At 53.6% G+C, this 11,894-nt stretch overlaps 2 protein-coding genes and 1 pseudogene across 2 annotated transcripts; 1 reads left to right on the forward strand and 2 right to left on the reverse strand.

Moving 5' to 3' along the window:
- Window positions 1–485: 485 nt before the first annotated feature.
- Window positions 486–797, reverse strand: LOC145400239 (histone H4-like; annotated as a pseudogene).
- Window positions 798–1,221: 424 nt separating this feature from the next.
- On the forward strand, window positions 1,222–1,632 carry LOC145400084 (histone H3-like). Its single transcript, XM_080272587.1, has one exon. The coding sequence runs from the start codon at window positions 1,222–1,224 to the stop codon at window positions 1,630–1,632; it is 411 nt and encodes a 136-aa protein (XP_080128713.1).
- A 3,247-nt stretch (window positions 1,633–4,879) lies between these two features.
- LOC145400085 (histone H2B-like) lies at window positions 4,880–5,251 on the reverse strand. The gene has a single exon (XM_080272588.1). It carries the CDS (start codon window positions 5,249–5,251, stop codon window positions 4,880–4,882), a length of 372 nt encoding a protein of 123 aa, XP_080128714.1.
- Between the last annotated feature and the right edge of the window lie 6,643 nt (window positions 5,252–11,894).

Consider the following 11,894-nt stretch of genomic DNA (forward strand, 5'->3'; position numbering starts at 1 on the left):
TCAGAGGGACAGAGAAAACAATGGCCCAGCAAAATAAGTGATAATGTATATGTATGCAGACGTCCATTTAAATTAGAAGATGTAGGCAAATTGACAGTTGCGTAATCCACCCCCCCTTTTTTTTTTTTTTTTTTACAACTGCCAGAGAGAGAGAGAGAGAGAGAGAGAGAGAGGTTTGGTATGGTTCAGTTAGGTTATGGTTGGTTTGGTTTGGTTATGTTAGGTGTGGTAAGAGTTGGTTGGGTTGCATTACATGTCTTCATATCTGTTACATTAAAAGGAAGAGAGAGAGAGGGTGAAAAAAAAAAAAAATGGTGCTACCTAACCTGCTCAACGTCTGCATTTACTTATACTACTATGCCTTCATTCATTCTCTTTCACAGAAATTAGTTGTGGACCTCTAAAAGAGGTCCGGGGGTTGGTGTTTATTGTGTGCTTTGCTGTGGCCAGGTGGAATAGTGCCATGCAGTTATGCACGCAGCCTCTTAACCGCCGAAGCCGTAAAGGGTGCGCCCTTGCCTCTTCAGGGCGTACACCACGTCCATCGCGGTCACGGTCTTACGCTTGGCGTGCTCAGTGTAGGTGACAGCATCGCGAATCACGTTCTCGAGGAACACCTTGAGAACACCGCGGGTCTCCTCGTAGATCAGGCCCGAGATACGCTTCACGCCGCCACGACGAGCCAGACGACGGATGGCAGGCTTGGTGATGCCCTGGATGTTGTCACGAAGCACCTTGCGGTGTCGCTTGGCGCCTCCCTTGCCCAGACCCTTGCCGCCTTTGCCTCAACCAGTCATAGTGTCTACAGCTGCTGCTGCTACTGCTCCTCAGACCCAGTAGTAGTGAGTGTCCACTCCGCTCCCAGCACCAACAATGATGACGACCCCGCTCGCCGACCACCCTTATATAACGCAGTGTCGGTAGTGCAAGTACGAACCTTATCCATCTAACCTCGATTTCAGGCCCAGGCCCAACCCCAGCTCCCAGGAGGCCAATCCTAGAGAGGCGTCGTAGCCAGGTCGCGCCACAGGGCATGCCAAATTTTGTAAGCCAACCAGGAATGGCATCGAAAAAGCATGAACAGTAAATCACCGCCATATACATCACACCCCGACCACTCACACGCCGCCAGTCCGGAGGCAGGCCACATAAAAAGCCATTGCCAGGCGCGGCGCGCCAACACTCTCGCTCGTCTCACAGCTCCCTCCTCAGTCGCGCGCCATGGCTCGTACCAAGCAGACTGCACGTAAGTCCACTGGAGGCAAGGCCCCTCGCAAGCAGCTGGCCACCAAAGCCGCTCGCAAGTCCGCCCCTGCCACCGGCGGCGTCAAGAAACCCCACCGTTACAGGCCTGGCACTGTGGCCCTGCGTGAGATCCGTCGCTACCAGAAGAGCACTGAGCTGCTTATAAGGAAGCTGCCATTCCAGCGTCTTGTCCGTGAGATCGCCCAGGACTTCAAGACTGACCTGCGCTTCCAGTCCTCTGCCGTCATGGCTCTGCAGGAGGAGTCTGAGGCCTATTTGGTCGGTCTCTTTGAGGACACCAACCTGTGTGCCATCCACGCCAAGCGTGTAACAATCATGCCTAAGGACATCCAGCTGGCCCGCCGCATCCGTGGCGAGCGCGCCTAAGGCGAGAGGCCCCCCTCCTCCATCGAAAGAAATCTCGGCCCTTTTCAGGGCCAAAACCCTTCTTCAAAGAGAGATGATGACAGACCCTCAGTTTAGGTTTGCATGTATCAGCTCTTGCTTTTCCGCAGCGAAGCATGCTCACACACGATTGAACTCCATTACTTACATACATGCATTCATTTTTTTTTTTTCTCAAATATTTACACTTTTTTTTTTTTTTTTTTTGGAAGGGGGAGGGGGGGAAAACTTGCCTATTCGTTTATTTCTTTGATTGATCTGTTGTTCACGTCGCATTTTTTGTTGTCGTTATTTGCCAGTTTCGTTTACTTACTCAGCGACTCACGCCCTCATAAAGGTAAACAGGTTTGCACAACGAGAAAGGCATTCCCGCTGCATATTAGGAGATGCTCTCTATCCGTCATGAACGCAAAATGAATCCTTCAGTTACTATGCTGGAAAAAAAAAAAAAAAAAAAAGGTGAACCTGGACCCATCGATTTTCACCTGCAGTTGTGCGTGTGTATGTATGCTTATACTGTACGTATGTATTTGTGTGTCTTTGTGAGCATGTATGTCTGTGTGTACGGGCGTAAGAGGACACACACACACACACACACACAGACACACACACTTTCGGACGAATGAACTGTACTTATATACTTACATACATGCATTCATTCATTCATTCATCCATTCATCCTTTTTTCAATCATTCATTTACTTATTTTTTTTTTTTTTGGGGGGGGGGGAAGAGGGGGAACTTGCCTATTCGTTTATTTCTTTGGTTGATCTGTCGCTCACGTCGCAGTTTTTGTTGTCGTTATTTGCGTTTCTTTGACTTACTCAGCGATTCACTCACGCCCTCATAAAGGTACCCAGGTTTGCACAACGAGAAAGGCATTTCCGCTGCATATTTGGAGATGCTCTCTATCCGTAATGAACGCAAGATGAATCCTTCAGTTACTATGCTGGAAAAAAAAAAAAAAAAAAATGAACCCATCGATTCTCGCCTGCAGTTGTGCGTGTGTATGTATGTTTATACTGTACGTTTATACTGTATTTGTGTGTCTTTGTGAGCATGTATGTCTGTGTGTACGGACGTTTGAGGACACACACACACACACACACACACACACGCACGCACACACACAGACGAATGAACTATACTTATATACTTACATACATGCATTCATTCATTCATTCATCCTTTTTTCAATCATTCATTTACTTGTTTTGGGCGGGTGGGTGGGGGGGGGGAGAGGAACTTACTTATTCGTTTATTTCTTTTGTTGATCTGTTGTTCACGTCGCAGTTTTTGTTGTCGTTATTTGCCTGTTTCGTTTACTTCCTGACCGATTCAGTCACGCCCTCATTCCCGCTGCGTATTAGGAGATGCTCTGTACCCGTCATGAAGGTTTGACAGTGGCCACGAACGCACGGTAAATCCTTCAGTGAATATACTGAGGGGGAAAAAAAAAAGGGGGGGGGGACCTGAACCCATCGATTTTTAACTGCAGTTGTGCGTGTGTATGTATGTATGTATGTATGTTGTACTGTATGTTTATACTGTACGTATGTGTATGTGTGTGTCTTTGTGAGCATGTATGTCTGTATGTACGGACGTATGAGGGCTTGTGTGTACGTACATGTGTAGGTCACTGCGTACATAGAATAAATGTATTTGTGCACATGTGTTGTTGTATGTACCTACATATTATAGGCTGACATGAATAGGCATGATACTATGCCATGCATGTATTTACTGTACGCCTGTTGAGTGTGTTGGTTGGTACAGGCGGCCTAGGAAGTGCCGGCGGAGTATCCAGAAGTTTTCGGTCAGCGATAGTGTCCCTACTCTTCCTTATATCTGTACGAGGTGAAGCCTAATACGTAAAATTGTTACAAGAAACAATAAATCCATGACCAGTTATCTGTATATTTCAAAAGTATTGTAGGAAGCAGTTGGTTCGTTACGATAATAGGAATTCCTAAACGGAACTAAGTGATATTTCACAACTGTCGCTCAGGGAGAGTCGGGAATAAATATGTTGTGGAGTTCAAATCTAGCATGGTAACAGACAGTGACGTTTGGGTAGCGTAAGACTGAACAAAAGGGAGCTTGAATAAACATTGGATATGAATAAATATTATTTAGAAAATAATTTCCGTTACAATACTAGGGAATAATTTAAAGTCATTTATTTCCGTTTCCAATGTCTCGGTGGACGACGACAGAAAGCGGGAAGGCGGCGTAAGCCGGTAAGCTATTTTCAATGTTTCGGTCAACACGCACGAAAGGAGATAACATTCACTCAAGGACATGCAGTTATTACACTGCCTTTGGCCAGTTTCCCACGAAGAAAAATCTCAGGATTATTTCATATAAGACAGGGGACTATCGTTAAAAAAAAGAAAAAAAAAAATCGAAATCTGCCTAGATTAGAGTCGGAGCTCCTTGGAGAATGCTACCTTCTGTCAGTGTCTGATATCCACAGTGCATAATCGATTCGCAAGAGTAATAAAATGCAGAGGTTCATAAAGAAATCATTGAGTTCAAAACTTCCGAATAAGCATTTTCTGTTCAGCAGGGAAAAAAAAAAGGGGGAAAAAAAAAAAGAAAAAAAAAAAGGACTGGGAGTTTTAGGCGTACCGGCCACCGCGCGCGAAGTTAATACATTTCACATTCATTCAAATCGGGACAGATAACTAAGTGTTACCATCTAATATATCACTGCCTCCTGTTATTCATTTTACATCATTATTTGCACGATATAATATATACGATTATTTGGCATGACGTGATGAAGGCATTGAATGTTCACCTTATATTCACTGTTTTCCTAGAACGTATGGCCGTGGAGAGTGACCGAAGCAATCTGAAACTGTGCCGTCACTTCTTGGGGCGACGACGGTACGTTGTTGTTGGTTGTTCAGATGAATAAGAAGGCCCGCACGCCCCTATTTACTCTTTTATTTTGACTCTATTGTTTTAACCCCCAACCCTAGTTCAAAACATTTCGATTGTGCCTACGTGCCCATCCCAAACCACCGTTGCCGAAAAGAAAGAAAGAGAGAGAGAGAGAGAGAGAGAGAGAGAGAGAGAGAGAGAGAGAGAGAGAGAGAGAACAAGCTGATAAACCAGAGTTCCTGAGAGGAAAATTGGTAAGTCTGTCTTTCCCCTTTTTATCGAAAATCTTGTGGCTCCGATTGGAGCCGGAAATGTTGAAATGGCCAAGAGTGTAACCTCTCTACTTTGAGGAGGTGTACTTGGTGACAGCCTTGGTGCCTTCAGACACGGCGTGCTTGGCCAGCTCGCCAGGGAGGAGCAGCCTGACGGCCGTCTGGATCTCCCGGCTGGTGATGGTTGAACGCTTGTTGTAGTGTGCCAGGCGTGAAGCCTCTGCAGCAATGCGCTCGAAGATGTCATTCACGAAAGAGTTCATGATAGACATCGCCTTGGAGGAAACACCGGTGTCAGGGTGGACCTGCTTGAGCACTTTGTAGATGTAGATGCCGTAGCTCTCCTTCCTCCTACGCTTCTTCTTCTTGTCTCCCTTGGCAATGGCCTTCTGGGCCTTGCCAGCCTTCTTAGCGGCCTTTCCGGAGGTCTTGGGTGGCATGGCGGCGGCGCCGAGTCAGACGGTATGTGCACGGTGCGGGAGCGAGCGAGAGACTGAGTCGACATGGGGGCCGCGCTTGTTGTAGTTGTTGTTGTTGAGATTTGTCCATGTTATATATATAAAATGGACCCGGGCTCAGGGTGGAGAGCCCGCCAGAGTTCTCAGAGAATTCAGTGTAGCAGCCTCTACGAGGAACTGCTGGGGCTGGTCAGTTTGGAGAATAAGGAAAGGTCTGTCTGTTTCAGACGGCCTAGGAGAATGTCGGGGTTAATGGGTTTAACGACCGACTTTACGATGTTCGAGATTTCTGCCTCGCTGAGGATTTTGTTGTAGCAGAGGTCAGGTTGAGAAGCGTGTGGAGTAGGGCGTTCAGGTTCTATCTCGGCAGGTGGCAGTGGTTTGGGCTGTTTCTTCTTCCTCTTTCTGTTCGATGTCGGTGGTGGAGAGGGAGAGGTACAAGCCTCCTCGGTGGCCTGGAGGTTCACTACAGCATCAGGTGGTGAGGGAGAGGTGTGGTCGCTTTCTTCCTGTAGGATGGAAGGGACAGGAGAGACGACCCTTCCCTCAGCTGCTGACGGTGGGCGGTTAGCATCGGCGGTGTCGATGTCCATGGGCGGGGCAGAGGTAGAGCAGGAGGCAGCAGTTGCCCTGTTTAGGGGAGCGTCGAGCTGCAGCCTTTTCCGCGGTGTTGTGCGGGGTCTAGGAGGCTGCAGCGTTGTGGTGTGACGCTCCTGACGCGGGGCTGGCCGTGCATCACGAGCGAAGCTCTGAGGGATGACAAGGCGTGGCAGCCCGTTCTTCTCAAAGATTTGAGGGAGTAGAACGAGCCCCTGAACCGTGGGGCGCCGCTGTGCATAGGCAGAGCCTTGCACAGCTGCACCCCCCGGTCCAGTGACGTTTATAGCCTCGGGACCCTTCGGTGTCTGGAGAATGTTGAACTCCACTGTCTCACCCTGGCGTAACAAGGGCGAGTGGCGCCGAGAAGAGGTACCAGCAATCCCTGAGCAATGCACAAATACATCGGCGCCAGAATCCTGGAGCCGGATGAACCCGTACTTCGCCCTGATGCTGTACCACTTCACGGTGCCAGTGATAGTGGTGGTCTGCTCATCCCTCTCAGGCTCAGCTGCCAGGTTAGCCCCCCTCAACGGGTCGTAGGCTGTGGCAGAAGTAGAGGCCATGCTGGAGAGAGGAGGAGATGTTGCTGCTACCGCTGCGGGGGCCGCGCTGTTTGTTAAGATTTGTCCATTTTACAAGTAAAATGGACCCGGCTCAGGGTGGAGAGCCCGCCAGAGTTTTCCGTGACGAATGTGGAGCAGCCTCTACGAGGAACTGCTGGGGCTGGTCAATTTGGAAAATAATGATGGGTCTGACTGCTTTAGACGGCTTAGGAGAATGTCGGGGTTAACGACTGACTTCACGATGCCGGAGATTTCTGCCTGGCTGAGGAATTTGGTGCAGCTGAGGTCAGGTCCAGAAGCGTGTGGTGGCGGTGGAGACACAGGATGGTCTGTCTCCATCTCGTCAAGTGGTGGTGGAGGCCTGCCTTTCTTCCCCTTCTTCTTCTTCTTCTTCGGCTCTCCGTCAGTAGCAGGTGGTAGAGTCGAGGGCCGGAGGTACTCTTCTTCCCTGTCGATGGAGGGGACGGGAGAAGGAGCCCTTTCCTCGGCTACTGACGGCGAGTAGCAGGAGTCTTCTGTAGCGGCTGTCTGTGTAGGCTCGGTGGGCGGTATAGTGGAGGTAATGGCAGAGGCAGCAGTTGCCCTGTTTAGGGGAGCGTCGAGCTGCAGCCTTTTCCGCGGTGTTGTGCGGGGTCTAAGAGGCTGCAGCGTTGTGGTGTGACGCTCCTGACGCGGGGCTGGCCGTGCATCACAAGCGAAGCTCTGAGGGATGACAAGGCGTGGCAGCCCGTTCTTCTCAAAGATTTGAGGGAGTAGAACGAGCATAGCTGCCTTGTCATCGCCACAGAAAGCTTTCGCCGTCGCGATGCACATGGCGACAATGGTGTCCACATCCCCAGGATATCGGGGATCCCCAGGCCGCCGCCCCTGAACCGTGGGGCGCCGCTGTGCATAGGCAGAGCCTTGCACAGCTGCACCCCCCGGTCCAGTGACGTCTATAGCCTCGGGACCCTTCGGTGTCTGGAGAATGTTGAACTCCACTGTCTCACCCTGGCGTAACACAGGCGAGTGGCGCCGAGAAGAGGTACCAGCAATCCTCGAGCGATGTACAAATACATCGGCGCCAGAATCCTGGCGCCGGATGAATCCGTACTTCGCCTTGATGCTGTACCACTTCACGGTACCAGTGATGGTGGTGGTCTGCCCTTCTCCATCAGGCTCAGCTGCCAGGTTAGCCCCCCTCAACGGGTCGTAGGCTGTGGCAGAAGTAGAGGCCATGCTGGAGAGAGGAGGAGGTGTTGCTGCTACCGCTGCTGGACTGCGAATCCGGGGGGCCGCGCTTGCTGAAATCCTTATATGTGATTTCTGCCCGATCGCAGCCCGGCTTCTGCCTCCTTCCCATTCGCGGGTGGGATGGGGTCGGATCGGGAAGACGGGTATTTAAGGGAAGGTCGCGCGGGCCGGATCACTCCTAGCTCAGACTCTGTCGGGTGCGGAGGTCTGGCCGTTTTCTCTCGAGCTGTGAACACTGTTTCATTCACTCGTGGAGAATTTCGCCTGTTTTGCCTCGTTTTTTGCCAGTTTCGACTTAGTCTCTGGCACTGAGGAAGATTTTTGGCCGTTTTCCAGGTTTTTTCCGAGACTTAGTCTCAGATTGCCTGGGTGTGAGTGGGAGTGTGTGTGTGTTGGTGACTGTGTGTGTGGGTGTTTTTTTTTTTTTTTTTTTTTTTTTTTTGGCCTGCCGTTAGTGTACCTCACCATAGTACGACGCCGAACCCTGAAGGGGTGCCGTTAGGGCACTTCCATGACGGGGGGCCTTTAGGGCCTGGTTATAGGAGGCGGTGAGGGCGGCTCTGTTAGAGTAGGGAAGACCCGAAAGGGGCAGTGGCGGGGCCTCCCATCGCCCTTTAGAGGGCGGGGAGCATAGGTTGCCCGTCACTGTAGGGACCTGGCCACTTTTGCTGTTTTTTGTTTGCTTGTGCTTTTTTGAGTGGTTGTGTGTGTGAGGTGTGTGTGTGTGTGCGTGTGTGTTTTTGACAGAGTTTTTTGGCCTGCTCCGGTGAGCATGAAGGGATCCAGCATCCCTAGGCCCCAGGGGCATTCCCGCCTCCCGCTTCCTCAGTCGAGGCCCTCCATCCCGTGCCCTGCCACAGGCACAAAGAGGGAGCGTCACTGCTCTGACTCGAGCTCCCTCTCGTCAGCTCACGAGGCCGCGGGTGCTAACCCCTCTACCCCAACATCCACGAGAGTGGCACCTCACTTGCGTGGTGACTCTACCCGCTCTGCCAAGGCGGCCTGCCGACATGAGGCTATGGAGGAGGTTACACCTGCTCCACCATCTCTCTCTTCCACCAGGGGCACTTCGGAGGCTCCTGCTGCGACTCAGCTCCCCCCCTCTGCTGATCCCACTCTGCAGGGAGATGAGGGTTTCACCCCCGTGACACGCAAGGGATCGAAGCGGGCTCGCCAGGGAAACGGCCCTTCTCCGGCAGTGCGCACTGGGCCTCCCCTCAGGGATCCCTCTGCTGCTCGTCCCTCCGTGTCGGTAGCTGTGCGTCCGCCTCCCCGCTCTGCATTTCCAGCTTTCCGTGTGCCGGTCCAGGACGGGCATGCGACGAGCTACGACGCCGTGGCTGCACTAGAGCGTCACCTGCCAGGGCTACGCTGCTCCAATCTCATGGGTCGGGATGGAAGCTCAGTGTTGGTGCCAAAGGACGAGGGAGCCTACGACCTCTTAAGAACAGCCCTGCAGGACGAGGCCTGCCCTGTAAAGCTAGTAGAGCTGATGCCTGGTCAACAGTCTACGAAGGCAGTGGTCATGGGCTATCCCTTGAGAATGCCCATAGAGATTCTCCTTCACCACCCTCAAGTCGAGGAGGCAACCCAATGCCAAAACACGCGGACCCGAGAGGAGACTCGACAGGTCATTGTCACCCTGCGGGGTCCTCTGATCCCTGCCATAGACCTGGGGAACTGGGGAACATATCACCTTCGCCCCTTCACCCCAGAGCCTCTCCGTTGCTACCGCTGCCAGCGCTACGGGCACCACCGTGCCAACTGCAACCGCCCCGTCATCTGCGGCATGTGCAGTGGCAGCCACGACACGGCCGAGTGTCTCCAGCGGTACAAGGCGAAGCAACCAGTTGCGGCCAAGTGCCCCAACTGCTCCGGACGACACCACGCCTGGCACCCCAGCTGCCCCGCACGGGTTCACCGAGTGAACCAGGGTCGAGAGAGGCAGGTTGCTTTTGTAAAGGAAAGCCAGGCCACCAGCGCCACTCCAGCTCCCCCCGGCACTTTCATCTGGGGCCAACAGCGCCGCCCTCTCATCCAGCGCCCACCACCTCTCAGCGACCAGGAGTTCCCTCCATTGCCCTCAGCCCTGACTGTGGTCCAGACCACAGCCGAGGTCCACCGCCAGCAGCCGCCTGTCTCGCCAGCACTTCCACCTGTAGAGACCAGCCAGCCACTGCCTGTTCCACCACCAGTGCCTGGCTCCACACCCAGTCCACCAACCGCTCCTGCTCCTCCGGTGATCTCATTCACAACGGAGGAGCTCAGGACCTTTGCCACGGAACTGGCGCTGACCCTCGCCAAAACAGTTGACTTAACCCTCGACATCCCTCTCCCAACAGAGCCCCTTGCCGAAGCTGCCAATCGCCTAGTGGACCAGGCGATCGAAAGGAAGATGGCGAGCCTAGGTGCTCCTCTGTCCCCTCGCCGCCCAGCTCGTTCGGCAGGGCGACCCCGTCCCACACTGCACAGGACAGCTCGCCCGTCCAAGAGGGTAAAGCCACGACCTCCCAATGCGCTGTCTTCCACCGCACAGCTGCCTCGTCAGCGTCATCGTTTGGGGCAAACCCTACCACCATCAGGGTCCAAAGTGATGGACAGGGCCTCACCACTGCTGCAGGAGAACGACCGTCCGCAACTGTCGCCGGACGGCCAGTAGACCGCTCTCTCAGGCTCCTCCAGTGGAATTGCTTGGGAGCACGGAGCAAGCTCCCCCTTTTGCAGGAGGCGGCCGCACGGGACCGCCCTCATGTCATTCTTCTGCAGGAGACCCTGCTCCCAGGCAATTCCACTTCCATCTCTCGGGATACACCACCCATCTCCTCCCGTATATTCGTGGCGTTACACGGGGATGTGCCGTTCTGGTCCAGGACCACATCGCGTGCACGGATTGTGAGTCCCCTCCTTTCTGTGGACCTGATGTGGAGGTTCAGGGCGTGGTTCTCCATCTGGCGACGTCGCCCCTAACGGTATACAATGTATACCGAAGCCAGAGGAGCACCCTGGAGTTGGGGGAACTTTTCTCCCAAGCTGCCAGGGGGGCAGTGTACATTGGGGGCGACTTCAATGCCCACCACGCCCTTCTGTCATCGCCTCTTCAGTCCAATGAAGCAGGACGGCACATTTCCTTACTTCTGGAGGAGATGGGTGGTGTCTCCCTCCTAAACAACACGACAGAGCCCACTCATATTGGAGGAGGTCGCCTCGACCTCTCCTTTGTCTCAACCCCTCTGTCAGGCCTGGCGTCATGGTCACTCCACCCACACCTTGCGAGTGACCACTTCGCTACTCTTGTTGGCTTGCCTCTCGCCCCCCTCCCCCCTCCCCCGCCTCCCACACCACGATGGGATCTACGCAAGGCGGATTGGGCGGCCTTTGACCGTGCTCTCACGGCGGCCTTTGCGACATCCTCTCCCGCCTCAGACCTCGAGAGCCGGGCAAATCAAGCAGCAAATATCTTTTCGCACGCTGCCTCTCTTGCCATTCCTTTGCAGCGGCGCTCGGCGAGATGCTACCGGGACGGCTGGTTTTACTGCGACAGGGTCAGGGAATTGAACCATAGGCTGAATGCAGCACGCAGGCAGTACCGGCGGCGCCGAACATCTCCGCACCACCGGTACCTGGTTGCTGTGACTCGGCATGTGGTTACTGAAAAGCGTCGCCTTAAAGAGGAGGCGTGGATCGGATGGTGTCGCACCCTAGATTCTCACTCCACACTCCGTGAGATGTGGGGGAGAATCAGGTCCATCTCCGATCCACGTCCTCCTCGTCCGCCCTCCCACCCTGACCCTGCCGCTGAGGCCAGCCGTCTTGCCCAGCATTTCGCTGACCGCTCAGCCTCTTCCAATCTCCCGCAGTCTGTCCGAGCCTTACAAGTGCAGCTGTCCGCCTCTCGCATTGCGGCCATTCAGACGGCGTGTAATACACCTGACCCCGCTGACTGTCCCATCACCAGCGGAGAGCTTCAAAAAGCGCTGAGGCGCCGGGAGGACACTGCACCTGGGCTCGATGGGGTCACGTACTCCATTTTAAGTCATGCTGGAGATTGCGGTAGAGAGCGTCTGCTTGATTTGCGCAACCTCTCGTGGTCTGAGGGGCGTCTGCCGAGGTCGTGGAAGATGGCGGTCATCCACCCGATTCCGAAACCTCGCGATCCCACTGCCATGCGCCCCATCTCCCTGCTCAGTTGCTTTGCAAAGACAGCTGAGAGGGTTGTGCGGGCTCGTCTT

Source organism: Coenobita brevimanus, chromosome 51 (assembly GCF_032717465.1).
Source record: "Coenobita brevimanus isolate Jiangsu-jjx chromosome 51, ASM3271746v2, whole genome shotgun sequence".
In the NCBI taxonomy this organism is placed as follows: domain Eukaryota; kingdom Metazoa; phylum Arthropoda; class Malacostraca; order Decapoda; family Coenobitidae; genus Coenobita; species Coenobita brevimanus.